The sequence below is a fragment of the Mustela putorius genome, unplaced genomic scaffold, assembly GCF_011764305.1.
Source record: "Mustela putorius furo isolate JIRA1106 unplaced genomic scaffold, ASM1176430v1.1 tig00000721_pilon_pilon_pilon, whole genome shotgun sequence".
NCBI lineage: Eukaryota > Metazoa > Chordata > Mammalia > Carnivora > Mustelidae > Mustela > Mustela putorius.
The window spans coordinates 2,222,459-2,240,316 of record NW_025421456.1 but is presented as its reverse complement, the minus strand read 5'-3'; the positions used below and the strand labels follow the sequence as shown (position 1 = coordinate 2,240,316).

Sequence of the window (17,858 nt, the reverse complement as noted above, 5' to 3'; positions counted from 1 at the left end):
TTTCCCCAGTGCTCCTTGGAAATGGGCACTGTTTGAGCCTTTGCCTTTTTGTTCTACCCACCCACTTGCAGTCTTTTTTTTTTTTTACTGTTTGTTTGGCAGCCCAATAACAAGCAGTGGGTCCAAAGGAAAACAACTACAACGCCTTGAAATAAATGCTTATCTCAGTATTATTTTACTAATCCCACCTCATTTGGCTTGTCCACATCACTGTGATAATACAATATTAAATTATATAATTCTTTTCCATATTCTGCCCTGTAATTGTTATCTATTTCTTTGATCTCTCAGTTTAGTATGTTCTTAAGCAGAAAATAAAAATTCTTTAAATATGGGGATACATTTTTTATCATTTGTAACATTGTCTAATGCATAAAGGATAAACTGTGGGCAATACAGTTACAGAGTTAATACCAAGTGTTTTTATCTCTTCACTCAGTGCCTGAGACAGGGCATGTACGATTAGACTTTTAAATCTTTTTTTTTTTTTAAGATTTTATTTATTTATTTGACAGAAAGAGATCACAAGTAGGCAGAGAGAGTGAGAGGGAAGCAGGCTCCCTGCTGAGCAGAGAGCCCAATGCGGGGCTAGATCCCAGGACCCTGAGATCATGACTTGAGCCGAAGGCAGTGGCTTAACCCATTGAGCCACCCAGGTGCCCCACAATTAGACTTTTAAAAACCTTTTGTGATTTATGAGAGATCTCTATGTGGTTTTGATTGTGAATCTATCCTGAACAAGTTGTTTGTCAACATAGTTTTATTAACATACTTTCCAGATCTAGATTTTTGTGATATAACAATAAAACCAAGCCACCCCCAGATCACTCTTTTACGATTTTTTTTTTCTAAAATCTTCTGGAAAAACAACAAAATATATTTGAATGAACAGCATTGATGTCACTAAATTTGAAAAGAACTCCAAATGACTTTTTGGACGTAGAGTATGTATGATCATCTTTGAAAGCAATTCGGGAAGCTCTGCTTATGTCTCTTCACATTGGTGGAATTGAATTTGTGCACTTTGCAGAAAGCACTTTGTTCTAAATTGAAGACTGTAGTTGGGGTCAAATTAGATTATGTATGTGAAATTGCCCTGTTAATTGGTCTATAAATATATTTCATTAGTATGAGTAATGATGAAAGTCATCATGGAACAGCCAAAATAAATTTAGGTAGTGAAGAACTGGGTATGGCTGACACTTGTGAGATAACTAGACACACACACACACACACACACACACACACCCCTAGAAGTACCTGAACAATTGCAAACAAGTTTGAGGTGGGAGGAGGAGGTGGTTGGGATGTAAAAAAATAAGCAGTCTAGGATTTTTTAAGGTCTTTTTTTATCATAATCCCCCTAACAGTGTTTTGGAAAAAACTGTATTTCTGCTAAATTATTTTAAATTGACATTTAAAAATTTTTTATCATAAATTTAAATAGCAGCCAAAAATGTTGTTTATAGCATACTGCAAATATCTATATTTTAAAATAAAGCTATGGTATCACTCTTCAATAGAAATGTAAGATCCACAGTGATTTGAACCCATCAACATCCATTTAAAACATTAATAAACAAACTAACAGTAATTTCATGTTTTTTTTTCCTCTTTCAATTTCCTATTTTACTTCTGTATCGGCTTTTCTCCTACTCTAATAAGCTTTTATGTTGGAAGTCTTTTATCAGCGATTTTATCATGCTTCTTCCCATCAAATATGTATCCCATGACCATATATGTAAAACATTTTGTTTTGGATTGCTTATCATTATAAACAAGTAAAATTGGATTAGAACAGCATAAATTATGAATTTTGATAAACAATGATTACATGATTATTAGTTGGCACAAATATTCCAAACAACACACAGAGGAGGCATAGAGCAAATTTATTGGGAAGTCTCATATCTAAGAGCCAGCAGAAGAGCATACAGGATCTCTCAATATCCAGCAATGAGAGGTGTTTAGGCCTAGGACTTCACCCAAGGCATTGGAAAGGGGCAGGGAGCCCTTATTTGACTATGTAACAATAGGGGCTTCCCAGGGGTAGGATGACTTTCGTAAAAAAGCGAAGAAGTTGGAGCCAAGACTGGCATCAGTTAGAAGCCTCACCACTGTAATTTTTTGAGCTGGCTCATTGCTGGGCTGCCTGATGGGGTAAGGAGAGCAAGCCACGGAACCCAGTCAGCAGACAAAGGGTTTTTGTTTGTTGTCACCTATAAAGAAAAGGTCTTTGGAAATAGATCTCTTAATGAGATGGTTGGGGGAGGATGTATTATGGTGTCTTGATTAAAGAAATTATTTAAAGGATTATTTCTGAATTTGGCAATATGTAATATTAAGATTAGGAATAGGTAGGAGATAAGTCTGGCTAAAAATGGGAGGAAATTGGGCGCCTGGGTGGCTCAGTGGGTTGGGCCTCTGCCTTCGGCTCAGGTCATGATCTCAGGGTCCTGGGATCGAGTCCCGCATCGGGCTCTCTGCTCAGCAGGAAGCCTGCTTCCCTCTCTCTCTCTCTCTGCCTGCCTCTCCATCTACTTGTGATTTCTCTCTGTCAAATAAATAAATAAAATCTTTAAAAAAAAATGGGAGGAAATTTAGAAAGAGGAGTAGGAAGAGACCCTTGACATATTACCAAGTGAAAGAACCCAATCTGAAAAGGCTACATGCTTTATTATTGGAAAAACTGCGAAGCCGGTAAAAAGATAAGTGACTGCCAGGGATTCTTGGGGAGGAAGACAAGAACAGGCAGAGCAGGGGACTTTTAGGGCAATGAAACTACTTACCATCATAATGGTGAATACATGTCCTTACACGTGTGTTAAAACCCATAGAATGTACACCACTAAGAGTGAACTCTGATGTCAACTATGGTGACAATTATGGTTGGGTGATAATGATGTAGGTCAATGTAGGTTCATCAACTATAACAAATGTAACACTGGTGAAAGAGGTTGATAGTTGGGGAGGCTGTATGTATGTAGGGACAGAGGGCATATGGAAACTCTGTACTTTCTACCTAATTTTGTTATATATCTAAAATTCATCTAAAAAATCCAATAAAAAAGAAACCTCTGATGACTGACAGATGATTTTAGGAAAAAGTACATGGAAGTTGAATATTGGAACAAAGCCATAAAACTAACCATGCTTATAAGCTCCTTAGAAAGTCTTCATATACCTTCAGTTGTGTCTGAAACCTAGTTTAAGACCTCTGGCCTAAGGTTATGGGAGAGTGAATAGACAAGAAAAAGAAAAATGTAGGAAAGATGGGTATTCATTGGGAAAAAAATGGTTTTGGGGAAACAAGGTAGTCATATGGAAAAAATAAGGATGAATCTCTGCCTTACACCTCATCAAAAATTAAATTCTGAATGTATCAAAAATTTGAACATTAAAAAATATCCCTATAAATTTAATAGTAGAAACATGATCTAGAGAAGGACAGATGTGATTAGCGAGATAGGCATTGAAACATACAGCAAGTTTGTGTAATTACAAGAGGGTCTACAGATCAGCACCATCATTGGTGTGTAATATCCTGACTTGTGAAATAATAATGAGAATAATAGTTAACTTTTGTTGAGCACCTACAATGTTCTAGGCAATGTTCTAAGCTCTTTCATTAATCCATTTAGCATTCACAACAACCCAGTGTCGAGGCCTCCATTTTTAAGATAAGGCAGTTGAGTCAGAGAAGATTGAAGTCACATGCTGGTTTGGATGGAAGCCAAGATTTACTAATTCAAACAGCATGCCTTTACAGCCCAGGGACTTACTATACTCTGCTATGAGGCAGTGCCTATTTCTTTATTTTTTTTTTTATGTTAGATATACAGATAAATAAGTATTAAATTTTACAAGTTGTATCTATAGTGCTAAGCTTAAACAATTTGGCATTTACTTTTCTTTAGAAAAGCTTTCGACTTTTTCATTTAATAGCTCACAGAACAAAACATAGATTTTATCCCTAATGTATTTGACTAACTGAAGAGTATAATTTCCACATCTTTGCAGGCTTACTTCACAATTTAATTCATGGTATTTTAAAAAATCGCAGTGTGTACAATAGTTTTTAGGAACACACTGTTATTATGCATGAATTATTTCACAAACATGATTATCAATACTTTATCATGGAATGATGGACAAACAATTGTCCTTTAATTTTCTGCTTGTGTTGAAGTTGAGAGCAAATGTTGTCACATTATTTCTTTGACAGAGTAAAATCTGCAAGCCTTCTTAGAAAAGCGTGAATACCAAACAGTTCTAGCTTTATAATACTGTTGTGAAATGATTATTGTGTTGTTACAAAAGATATAAAATAACGGATTGTCAAGTGCTTGATAACAGAAATGCTCAATACTCTCTGGTATTAATCTTTAAAATGAGACCAATTTTTGTTCAAAGTTAGATGAAAACGATAAAGCCATTTTCTTATGGTGCTGGGTTATAGAAAGCTTCATTTCTAAGCTTGTACAATGGAGGAGGTTTTTTTTTTCTTGTTTTTGTTTGATTTTTGAGTTTTTATTTTAATTCCAGTTGGTTAACATATAGTGTTGTATTAGTTTCAGGTGTACAATGTAGGGATTCAACAAATCCATACAACACCTGGTGCTCATCACAAGTGTGCTCCTTAATCCCCATCACCTACTTCACCCATCCCCCCACTCACCCCCCCTCTGGGAACCATCAGTGTGTTCTCTATAGTGAAAAATCTGTTTCTTGGTTTGCTTCTCTCTCTCCCCCAACTTCTCTTTGTTCATTTTTTTTTTCCTTAAATTCCACATGTGAGTGAAATCATATATTTGTCTTTCTCTGACTGACTTGTTTAACTTAGCATAATGCTCTCTAGCTCCATCCATGTCTTTTTGGGTTTTTCATTTTTTAAAAATTTTATTTTATTCTATTTTTTCAGTGTTCCAAGATTCGTTGGTTATTTTGCTATGACAAGGTTTCATTCTTTTTATGGCTAAATAATATTCTGATATATTATATATATTTATATATGTGTGTGTATAAAATCTCCATTCATCAGTCGATGGATATTTGGACTGCTTCTGTATCTTGACTATTGTAAGTAATGCTGCTGTAGACGTAGGGGTGCATGTATCCTTTGAATTAGCATTTTTGTATTTTGGGGGTAAATACCTAGTAGTGCAATTGCTGGGTCATAGGATAGTCCTATCTTTAACTTTTTGAGGACATCCTATACTGTTTTCCAGAGTGGCTGCACCAGTTTGCATTCCCACCAATAGTGCAAGAGGGTTCCCCTTTCACCTCATCCTCACCAACACCTGCTGTTTCCTGTGTTGTTGATTTTAGCCAGAGTGGAGTTTTATTTATTCCAGTCTGAAAGAGAATATAAATAGTGCATACAGTTACACTGTGCATGAAGTCCTGTCCTCAGCAGCCTACCTGGGAGGTCTTATTAATATGACTTTTCTCTCAAACTTTTCTTACTTGGAAATGATTTGGGCTTGGTCAGAGAAGTTGAAGAGTTATGTGTAGTACTTAGGGAGAGAATATCTTCTTGGAAGCTTGTAGAATACCTTATCGGTGGGGTCGATTTTATTTAAAATGCAATTTGATAACCTACTGGTAGGAGCTAGCTCAGATTGGTGTTCAGGTTTCCTGCATAACAAAGAGGGCAAAGGAAAGAAAATAATAACTTTGCTGGGGAAAACAGTGTTAAAAGGAGAGAGCACCTGAAGTTGCTTGAAGTTGCTTGAACAGCCAGCCGGGGCCTTAGGGAGCAATGGAGCTGTCTAATGGATATTTGTTTGCTCTGTGGTCTAAATTCTCCCTTTTGTCTCCCTTCAGTAAATTCTGTGATGCTCAGTCATGCTTTGTGGAATGATTTTCTCTTTTAGAGGAACCCATGCTGTGCTGAGTGCTGCTTATGGTTTGCACATAGTGAAATAGTGGTTGCTTTTGGGAGCAGCTGATATGTAGGTTACATGTGAATAACTCTACTTACTCAAAGGAAAAATGTCATGGCTGTGGGTGAGCAGTAGTTAACTAACCTCTTCTGTTAATGTGTCAGAGGCCCTTCTGGGAACAAATTGCTTTCCTTTCGAGAAAGAAGGCACTCTGGGTTCCAAGCCTACCCTGTCGTTGTGGCAGCTGGGAGCAATTCACACAGATACTCTCACTCTTCCACCACCCCTGGTTTTGGCAGGAAAAATGATAAGTCATTTGAATTTTGGAACTAGAAGGGACAGGGAGATAATTATGTTCAATCCCCTAACTTAGGGAACAGACGCGTAGAGAAGTTAAAGACATGCCTAATGTTATGGCTCATGCTAGCAGGGGATGGTGAGAATCTAGGCTTCTGAAGTTTCCAACTAGTGTTCTCTCCACAACATCAGAAACTCTGAAGAAATCTGGAGAAGAAGGAGGAAGCATCATACTGGCAAATATAGCTAAGGCATCAGCAAAATGATGAAACTGATATATGGCTGTTTTCTTCTTGGGATAGATTTTTTTTTTTTCATCTGAAAAAATACACAAGATAGAAGAAAACGAAAAGAACCAAAAAATATGTAGGTAGCAGGTGCTCAGTTTTGTGTATTGAGTTGTGTGTTCCTCTTTTCTCATAGGTGTGAAATGGTTCCACCACCAGCTGGGGTGGGTGGAGAAAGAAAATTCTTGGTGGTGTAGGTTTCAATCATAGCCCACCAGCTTAGCCATACAACACATGAAGAGATCATGATTATGAAGGGCCATACAGAGAGCCAGGTGTGCAACAGCCTATAAAGAATATGCATTTTCTTCAAATGACACAAAGATTTGTCTTCATTACTGAGTAATTGCTATAATAGCATCACTCAGTTCCACCAACAGTATTTGTGATGGTGCAAAAAGAAACCTCAAGACAGTACCAGTATTCTAATACTGCTAATTCACAAACACCCTGAACATTCTCTTTTGCAAAGCTTTTCAGGTCACAGAAAATAAAGGACAATCTCTTTATTGATGAATTCATAATTATATATTTTGAATTCTTAGAAAATGCTTTAAAGGTTGTTACCTCTATGGTGCCATTCGTCTTTGTTTAGATGCTGAGATATATTATGCTAAAAGAAAGCTAAAAAAGACACTTTGTGTGTCCCAAGTCAAGCCTCCAGTTGAAGTAACGATTTCACTGGGGAGGGTGAGAAGATTTGTTGGATGGACTCACAGTGGCTTCCAGCAGCTGACACAAAAACTAGAAGGAGGCTTGGGGGGCCATCTTTGTTGGATCACAAAAGGAATATCCAGGTGTATTTTCAAGTTGAGGCTTTAGAATCTCTCATTCTGATACCGAGAGTTTCTGCTTAGGTTCTAACCAGTATTTATGACAACAGGCACTCTGATATGGCATATTGCAGAGTCAGTAATACCAAACCGATACCATAACCACTGTATAATCTCTCTAGATACAGGATATCTCAAGGAGAAAGAATTTTCACATATGTTAAATAGCATTGTGGCCTTCTGCATTAAATATATTTACATGCTGCAGGAAATAGCTCTTCAGGGGTTATGTAGCTATGTCTTCTTACAACCAATAACCAAAGTAAATTATTTTAATGATTACATCATGTGGTAAAGCTCCTGTTTTATTCAAAAGATATCTACAAGAATAGTATATACATACAATGAAATACATATTAGATAAGGATCTCCAGAGAAACAACCGATAGAAGATACAGATAGATAGAGAATTATTTATTATTAAAAAAATAATTAGTGAGGGCAATCTGCTTTACTCAGTCTGTTGATTGAATGTTAATCTCATCCAGAAACACCCTCACAGATACACCCAGAATAATGTTTGACCAAATGTCCGGATGTCCAATAAAGTTGACAAATGAAATGAACCATTACAGAATACTACTCAGCCTTACAAAGGAAGAAAATTCCGACACATGCTTCAGTGGGGATGAACCTTGAGGACGTTATGGTAAGTGAAATAAGCCAGTCACAAAAGGACAAATACTGTGTGACTGCACTTATATAAGGAACCTAGAGTAGTCAAATTCTTAGAGAAAGAAAGCAGAATGGTGGCTGCCAGGGACTGGAGGAAGGAAGAAATGGGGAGTTGTTGTAAAATGGGTACAGAGTTTCAATTTTTCAGGATGAAGAAGTTCTAAGGATGGATGTCATGAGGGTTGTACAACATAATGAATGTGTTTAATACCACTGAACTGTACCCTTAAAAATGGTTAAGATGGTAAATTTTATCTTAAGTGTGTTTTACCACAATTAGAAAAAGAGAAGGAGGATTCTGGGGAGATGATGGATTAGCAGTCACTTGGAATTTGTGTCCCCACCTAAATAACGGTTGCACTGGCAGCAGCATCTGTCTGATATAACCCTTTTGGAACTCCAGAGTCTATTGTAGGCTTGCAATTTCCAGAAGTCTTGGACATAAATTATGGTAACAGAGATTACAGGCTCTGAGTAACAGCGATTGTGAACTTTGGGTAACAGTGACCATCAATTCTGTGTAATTCCATTTTCTTTTTTTCTCCTCTAGTCCAGGGGATTATAATCTTTTAGTACCTTACCTTCTCTGTTTCTTGTATTCATTCAACAGCTGTCTAACCAATTTCCCTACTTTAGATACCTACAGTGGTTTTGTTTTATTCTTTGGAAACAGATAATACTTCTCTTTAATTAGATTAAGTCAATTTATGTCATGTGTCCCTTCTAGAACAACAACAACAACAATATATATATATATATATATATATATATATATATTATATATATATCTCATATTAACTGAATGACTTTTAGACCACTTGGATGCACTTCCCCAATACAGTTTCCTCTAAGTCACATGGGGCCCATGGGAAAGAGGTAGATACCTGAATTAAGTCAGGATCCTATTAATGAGGGAGAAAGATGGATGAGGTGCTTGGTTAGGCAACCAAAGGTGTTCAAGTTTACCCAGATAACAAGAGATAAAGCCAAGATACATGTCCAAGCCATAGGACTCAAGACACTCCCATCACTGCACAGTATAGTATAAGGTAGAGTGTGTAGGGCTGGTACTAGGACCCAGGTCTGTTCATTGCCAGTTTGCCTGTGTATGTCTAGAAGACAGCTTGGATCCTAGATTGGGGAATACAGGTCCTAGTTTCAGGGGTCACCAGATCTTACAAGCTGGCATTTCACAAGGAGTATGGGTTGCAGACAAGTTTAAATTTTTTTTCCAATTTCTTTTTCCCTTGTGGCAATATAATTTTAGTCTTACGTTTATGCACAGGCATCTGCAAGTCCACAGCTCTGATTATTATCAGTTCATACAGAAGTTTGCAGACCTTCCATTAGAAATGACAGTTTCACTACCGCCATTATTGAGGTTGTGCTAAACAAAAGATACATTACTTAATAATGCTCAGATTTTTTATTTTGTTACATGACATTATATTGATAAAGTCTAGAGTCAGCCACAGTCACATCAACATTTTTTAATGTTACTGCTAACTTACTGGAAAGAGTCTAAATTAAAGAAATATTGTTTGGACGTTAGCACAATCTGTCACTTAATTTTTTTTCACTATTGGACGGACTTGGGCATCTTCTGTAGTGTTTTAAGACATTCCAAACCAAGGACAGGGTCTAGATTTATTCTTAGTGGTGAATTCTGGGTTTCAAAGGCTACCCACATAGAAGGATCTCCCACATACCCCTCAAATAAATTTCTTCCTTAGATTTCCCTCCCTCCCTCCCTTCCTTCCTTCCCACTGGAATTCCTAAATGGTTATGTGAGATTTAAGCAGTTTGTCACTTACATTTTACTTATTTCTTGAAGAGTATCTCATTTTGTAAGTATTGCAAAACTGCTAAAGTCATTCTTTTGGGCTGGAGTAGGAAAAGAGATGAAAGAGGTGAGGGTGTGGAAAGCAAATCCCGTTGTCAGGATCTTAACAATAACTGTTGTTTAACTTAATCTGACGCCCTGAGGTAGAACATCTCACTTTTCTGCTCATCTACAGCAGGAAGCATTCCCATAGATATTCTGATTCTGACCTAGAGTGTTGTAGGGGTTATAAAGCATGTAAAAGTGGCAATTCCAAGGAAGCCCTGTTTGTATTGCCTAGAAATGAACATGGTGGGACATTTGTGTATGGGGAAGAAACAAGGGATTTGGGGTATCAGAGGGACATGGATAATCTGGGCTGGGATATTTGGGGCCATTAAGAATTGCCAGGATCACTGGGGTGATTCAGGCCCTGAGTACCTAGGGCAGAGTTTCTTAGGGCCTGGAACTTCCTTAGAGCATGGATTTCATCCTCAGCACATGCACGAATGCTTTACAGGAGATTCCATCTAAGCAGAAGCCATCGACCTGTAACCCAGTTTTTAAGATCCAGAGCACCTGGAAAGGTGTGCAGTTACTTAATAACCCTGTGTTAGTAATCATGGTCAACAGCACATTTTGAGGCCAGAGCATGGTGCAAAATATTTCTTACATTTCTTTTGGGTTCATTTCAGACCAAACTGAGTTAGTCTTAGAAAGATACCTGGACATCTTTTTCTCTAGTCTCCCAGTTTTGTCCTTCCCTTGTCTTGGGGAAACTGCTTCCATCCTGCAGGTTACCCCCAACAGGTCACTCTAGGTAGGTTTCACCTGGGGATGGTGACACGAGTATTTTACAGTCCTTCCTTTAGTGTTTTCTTAGGAATTCAGACTCTTTAGGGAAGCACATTTATAAGACAAAGTCTTCTATTGCTACCCTTAATCACTTTTCATAAATAGTTTTAATGCTTGTTATGATCAAAGATTCCTTCCTAGCAGAGGTGGGGGTGAGGAGGAAGAGGACAGACAATGGGATGGTCTGATATTTACACCATAGCCGTCCACAGGCCTGCTCGAGGGGCCATATCCAGTTGCTTCGAGACTTGTGAGGAGGGGACTGAGGAGTTGAAAGATACATAAAGTCTGACTATGAGTAGTCACCATGTTAAGTGGAAGCATATATGGGGTCAAGCTTATGGCAGTGGTATGGGATTGTAACAAAATAGTCTCCATCTACTGTACCAGTTTGGGCACAAGGGCTTTCTTTTTAGATACTTGAACCAGTCAAGCTCTTATCTAAAGTAAACTGTCCTTTCTGCCTTTTAAAATGCTTGGGTTTTCTTTTATGGATTTCCATTAATATACATACTTGGGTAGAGAAAGATTGCCTCTTATATCTACGGAGTCATTTGTATAACAGAAACTGAAATTCAGACCATCTCATGAGGTGTATAAATATGACCAGAAGCTAAAAAGCATTGGGAGCATCTAATAAATATAATGTTATTTTGTTGTTGTTGTTGTAGCAACATTATTTTAAATACAAATTCTGTTGAGAGTGACTAGATTTATAAATCTCTTTAAGCTGCTCAGACAAAAGGAAAATTTAAAGAGCTATGGTCAGGAAGGCTGAAATGGATTTGAGCTTGGTGACACCAAACTTTTATCTGTTGACCTCTTTTCTCAACATCTACAGGCAAACACTCACTCATTTGAAACTTTGGTTTTAAAGATTTCAAAGGAAGGAGCTGAGATATAAGTAAGCAGAAGGTATGGGTTTCTTGAACTTTATTTTCTGTAAGCTTAACACTCAAAAGAAAAAATATATGGTCATTAATTTGATGGTCATACACAGGAAAGGGGTACTTTCCCTTGTGAGGCAGTATATCATGGAGGCTGTGAGTGAAGGCTTGGGAGCCAAACTCCCTGGGTTCATATCCCAGTTTTGCCACTTGTTAGCTGTGTGGCTTTACGCATGTCACTTAACCTCTCTGTGTTTCAATTTCCATTCTTTGATAGCTTGGCTATCAGGATGGCAATGTGCCGATGGCATATGCCTTTTCTACCAAATAATTTATTGATTATGAGTGCATAATAAATGCAAAGCTTGTAATTAATGCTTTATCAGTATTTGCATCTGCAAGTTGGCAGTAACCACTCGTTCTTGCTGTAATAAGGAGATATACTGGAAAACCAGGGGAAGCTCAACAGAATGGAAGGGAGGCAGGAAAGCCACATCTGGGAAAAGGACAGGAATCAAGGATGTCTTGAGCAGCAGGCAACAAGAGCCACACCCAGGTCACTCCTGGCACTGGCCGGGCGTTCAGAGCTTCTGTGCTACCGGGAATGCTCCAACCCTTGTTCTCTTGGGTCACTTTCTCTGGGGGAAGCCAGACCAGTGTTGTAAGGACACACAAGCAGCCCACATCGAAAAGAGCTGAGGGTGCCCAGCAAGAGCCAACACTACTTATCAGCCATCTAAGTGAGCAACCTTGGAAGTGAATCCTCTGGTTCCATTCAAACCATCAGGTGACTATGGCCTTGCCTGACACCCTACTGTAACCTCATGAGAAACCCCAGGCCAGAATCACCAAGTGCTACCAAACTCTTGAGTCTGTGAGAGCGTCTCAAAGTGTGAGAGAGAACTAATGTTTGTGTCATCTTAAGCCACTATGTTTTGGGCAATTTTTTACACAGCAGTAGATAAACTGGGTTTCTTTACAAGCTGCACCATATAGGCTATGGGTAATCTTAATCAAATACAGAGAGGAGTTCGGGACTTAAAGGAGCATCTCAAGCAATTGTTTATTGTTGTTTGGTTTTTGCTTTCCAACTAAGGAAACTGAATTTCAAGTCAGCGTTCTGAAGCTTTGTACACTATTACTTTTGAAATGCGTTTTGTTCTTAATGCTTTCCGAAATGACCTGTTGTCCGTAGAAGAGAGAGCACTCCCTACTGAGCGCAACTGCAACTCTGAAGGACAAGGCCGCTTGAGCTGAATTCCCTCTGGCACCGTTAAGTCCTCTCAGCCCTTTAGACCCCACTTTCACTGCTCCCTCTCATTCTTTTGGGTTTCTGGGCCATCGCATCTTTTCCCTTTGGGAAAACCAGGACAGGGGAAAATAAATTAATTAGGAAGGGAGGGGGGCTAGATACCCACTGGATGTTGGGATGGAGATCTTAATAGCGTTTGCGAAACACCAGCCCCAACCCCTTGGGAGACTGAGCCATAACCCCTTCCCTTGGTGTCCCCGCCCGCAAAATTCGCTCCTAGAAAAATCCTCTCACGTCCCCAAGAGCGCAGGAGAGGATCTCAGCGCAGCGCGAGGCTCTTGTGCTCGTTGGGAGAGGCGGAGCTGGGTTAACCAGCTCCTTGGCGCGTTTCCTCTGAGCTGGGGGAGGCCGAGCACGGACCGCGGAGTAGGCGCCCAACGTGGGGCGCCCGTAAGCGGGCGGAGGAGACCCGAAGGTGGGCGAGCGGGCTGCAAGCCTTGCCCGGCAGCTGCTCTCCGCGCCGAGCGCGCACTGCCACCGAGCGCCGGCGCCTCCAGGATGGAGTGGGAGCTCAACTTTCTGCTCTACCTGGCGCTCTTCTTCTTCCTGCTCTTCTTACTTTTCCTCCTGCTCTTCGTGGTCATCAAGCAGCTGAAGAACTCTGTGGCCAGCACCGCGGGGGCGCTCCAGCCCGGGCGTCTCTCCGTGCACCGGGAGCCTTGGGGCTTCTCCCGCGAGCAAGCCGTGTGACCCGCAAGGCGCGGGCACTAGCGGCAGGGCACCGAGCTGCGCGGGCGCCCGGCTGGATCTCAGCCTCGATTCTCTGTCCCCGTGGCCGCCCAGGTTCCAGTGCCAGGCTCGGTTGTAGCCCTGGCAGGTTCGTTCGGGTGTGGAAGGGGTCGGCGGAGGGGCGAGTTTCTCCGCCCCTCGGGGAGGTTCTGGGCTCGAAGCAGGCTTGGTTGCCAGGCGGGTGTATGGGGTCCTGGGCTGGCGCTTTGCTTTTAGGGACGAACACTCAGCTTTTCCCGGGTGGGGAGAGATGGAGAAAGAAAGACGTTCAGCCGTTGGAGCCGGAATGACTTTGGGCACCTGCAAGCTCTTCTTCCCAGTTCCAGTGCATTTTAAAGCTGGTGCGGAATGGATGGAAAACTAAATCATTCAGATAATTCAATCAAACCACTTTCAAGCCGAATTTGATTAAAAAAATCGAATGTCAACCTTAATGTCCAAGTCACTGGGAGAGTGTGGGGTTTGGGACAGGAAGCAGGAAGAAACTGCGCTCTTGAAGTATTCCAAAGACTGCTTTAAATATCTTTGCGCTTTGGTAGACACTAAGTGGGCTTCATCTGACAGTGGCAAGGAGGATTCAGTGGCCCTTCTTCCCTTTAATCCCTACTCCTCTTCTAGCCACAGACCCCACCGATGCCGGCAGAGTTGCCACACCAGGTGGGTTTTGAATCTCAAATGGCTGGAGGGTAAGCATTAGAGAGTCATTTGGGAGATGACTTGGGGGTGATGAAAACAGGTACTGTTCACCCGTTGTAGGGCAACAGGAAAAAGAGGAGCAAGGCTGTCCTTTCAGGTTACATGACTAGGCCATTTGCCAGAAATCAGTGGGCAGCATTAAACTTATTATGTGCCCTAAGCGCCCTCCAGGCACTGTCAGTTTGGGGGAATAACGGTTTCATCTTCCAGATGCTTTTTCCTCGATTTACATCGTCTCAAGTTCTGGAACCAGGTGTTGCCCAGGGTTGGTGTGCTGAAGACCCCCCAATGCAGTTACGGTTGGTAAGAGGCAGCCCTGCACAGAGAGGATGGGGACAACCCAAGATGGACCTTTGCTGTAAACGGTAAGTGAGACCACCCTTGATTTCACTTTGTCCCTGGTTGTAGCTGAACTTCGGAAGACCCAGAGCCTAAAAAAATGAGAGGTTAGGCTTGAAGAAATGGGTGCCATGAAAAGAGGGGGGGGTGGTCTCTCTCCCTCTTAGAACAAATGAGTTTTCTACTAGAACTGAGGACCCAAACTGATTCCTAACTAAGTGCAAGAATCAGTGTCTATGCAGTGGAGCCTAGAAATTAGAATGGGTTGTGAGGAGTGTTTACAATTGTAATCATCATTCTGCTCTTTTGGAAAACAATACAGGGGGTTTTGGAGTTGAAATATGGAATACAGATAGAATTTGTCTTCAGTAAGGGAAGATTTTGGTTCATCATGCTAAGGTGAGATAAGCTGTCCATGTCCTGACTGAATGTTGAAAATAGTTATTACTTTTAGGTACAAGGATGGTGTAGAGAGGATAAAAACAACACAATACTAAGTTTTGCCTAAGTGGATAATACAAAAGTGAAGTGGAAGACAACTATTTTGATAATTCTAGGGAAGGAAAAAAATACTCTCATGTAGGTAAATAATTATGGGAAAATTTTTTGCCTGAGACATTCAGATAATTTCCCACATTTCTGTTTCACTTTTCTAGAACAGCCCTGTTTTTAATAAGGTATAGGCATGTGCATATATCTCTTTCTCTCTCTATATATAGAAGTATATATATATATATATATATATATATATATATATAATTCTCTATATAAACATATGTAATTCTATATCTCTATCTATACTTCTTTTTATCAGAGCTGTGATATGACTTGTTTTGAATTTCCGGTTTGAATCCTAGAATCGTCTGCAGTGACTATCTTGTATTTTGAACAATATTTCTCTAAATGGTTGACAGCCCTGCAGTGGCATTTAGTTATGGGGTTGTACGGTTAGTATGGACATTGAAGATAAGTGTGGGAGTAGTTAATTAACAATTATAGGTATTTACAAGGGTGGAAAACAATCACTTCATACTTTATAAATAACCAGAAGGCAAATTATTATTTTTTAAAATTTTTAATAATTATGTGATAGAGGGAGAGAGAGAGAGAGATCACAAGTAGGCAGAGAGGCAGACAGAGAGAGAGGGGGAAGCAGGCTCACTGCTGAGCAGAGAGCCCCATGCAGGGCTCGATCCCAGGACCTGAGATCATGACCTGAGCCGAAAGCAGAGGCTTAACCCATTGAGCCACCCAGGTACCCCCAGAAGGCAAATTATTTTAAACACCTCCATGACTTCTTGAGTTTGTAATCCTTTAATTTTCCCAGCAGTGTGCCTCTTGTCCAGAGGTTTAAACCCTCCTGACTCTTCTAGAGAGGAGACAAGAGAACTCAGGGTGAGTGTTTTGCTGCCATCCCCAGATGAAGCCAAGCTCTGGATGGTTTTACTGACTGCTTCCTGTGAAGGGTGGTTACTTTTCTATCTTGTGCCCAGTGCCATTTTAAAACCTCCTTGTAATCTAATTATTAGTTACTAAGTTTCCATTTGTCTGAGCCAAAACAATGAATATTTATTCCTGTTATTTAGTCTCTGCTTGGAAGTTGGCCCTAAACTCTGGAAATTAAGGTCCCTCACATTTGCTCTCAGACCTTGCTGCTGTTGATCTCTTGCCTTGGCCGTGCTTGGTTGGGCCTCTGCTTTTGAAACTTGGACACCTTGTATATGAGCTGCCTTTTTCTATTTGTTTATTCCATCACCATTTTTCTAAAACTCAACAAAAACCAATCCCCTAAATTAGAACTACTTTTGAACTCATGGTTTTTTGTTTTGTTTTGTTTTTACTATTGGCATATTCTTGATCTAATGCTCTGACACCCACCTTGGTCTAGGTTCCCAGTTGGTGCGTGTTGGCTGCTCTATCCACTGACCACATTCTGATCCTGACTATCACTAAACCAAGTCTGTTTTTGAAGATGGTATGCATGTGGGCTAGACATTAAAGCATTTGAAAAGTCAGGAATGTTTAAAACAACTGCTCATCATACAAGTATAACTTGATTAAAGAAGATTCTTATGTTCTGTTTTCCATAAAAGATTGTTAGTGATTCTTCAGCGATGCTAGAAGCCGAGTTGAATTTCTTACATTATGAGGAATTAGACCATCATTCAATTATTAGGAAATATTAGTATTTTATTTCAAGTGTTCTCATTTCAGTGTTGTCTCTAAATTTCAGTTGTTTGAAATGACTTCAAATCTTATTAGGATAATCTTGATCATGTTGCTGATTTCCAAACCTGTAAGTGCAATGAATCAGCAGTTCCACTTGGAAAGAGAACCATTTTCAGTTGAATGAGAATGACATCACACTCACACCTGCAAAATCTGAAATGTCTAATAAAGTAGATTCCTAAGTCTGAACTTCAATTTTAGGGCACAGCTGTAGATGCAGGACTGATGCCATCTGGTGCAGTTCCACAGAAAAAGAGATAAAATTTACCCAGAGTGTGCCATGCACTGGCTTTTCTGGGAATGACAAGGTGCCAGGATTTGTTTTTGGTTCATTTGCCGGGGTGGAAACTTGGAACGAGGTGAGTAAAATACATGCAATATCCCCATTTATAACTTGACATTTTGTATTTCCAATTCTGTTTGTAGTTTCAAAATAAGTGCAAAAGAGCTAATTTTTTTAATGGCCCAACATTTAAACATTGTAAATAGTTAAACCATTTAGGATAATAGGGAATGTTTACTTTTTCTAACTCATACCTCTAATCTAGGGACTTCTAGAATGCTAATGCTACTAATGCAGTACATAGGAAATACGTACAGATTACTGTACTTTGGTTTTGATCTTTGTAGCTACTCTGAGGTAGATGTGCTTATTTAAGCTAAAACTCCAATTAAAACTCTGGTATCATTAGGAAATCACTGTCAGGTGTCTGTGTCACATACAAGGGAAAGTGAAAAATTGAGTTGCAGACCTTTCAAGTTAATTTTTTGGTGGGGGGTTTGAATCAGTGAAATCAGTTCTCATCACTACATTTCTTACTTTGTCCACACAAAATAAGATTGTAGATTAAATAGTGATCTGATTAATTATCTGAGTAGTTAGCATCTTACTGCATAGGAATGTGAGCAATCAGGGTAGACCTGTGCTCAGAACGATAGCCAGAACATTACAGGCACTCAGAAAAAGCTTCCTGTTGAATTAAGCTAAAAATATTCTTGTTTTCTTTAATAG

At 39.8% G+C, this 17,858-nt stretch overlaps 1 protein-coding gene across 20 annotated transcripts in view; it reads left to right on the top strand.

Annotated features, from left to right (window-relative positions):
• The window catches only part of SMIM43 (small integral membrane protein 43), a 36,763-nt gene that overhangs the window by 17,035 nt on the left and 1,870 nt on the right, over window positions 1–17,858 (top strand). For 4 of the 20 annotated variants that reach the window (XR_006607737.1, XR_006607735.1, XR_006607736.1 and 1 more), the window contains 3 exons: window positions 7,791–7,951; window positions 14,489–14,643; window positions 15,948–17,205. Coding sequence is in view for 16 of the 20 variants with exons in the window: in XM_045083606.1 (XP_044939541.1) it covers window positions 12,971–13,543 (573 nt within the window). In the remaining 4 variants the exon portion in view is untranslated. Of the gene's footprint in view, window positions 1–7,790; window positions 7,952–8,759; window positions 14,644–15,944; window positions 17,206–17,858 lie in introns of those variants that run through there. The other 16 variants (XM_045083608.1, XM_045083594.1, XM_045083610.1 and 13 more) reach the window with 14 other exon arrangements.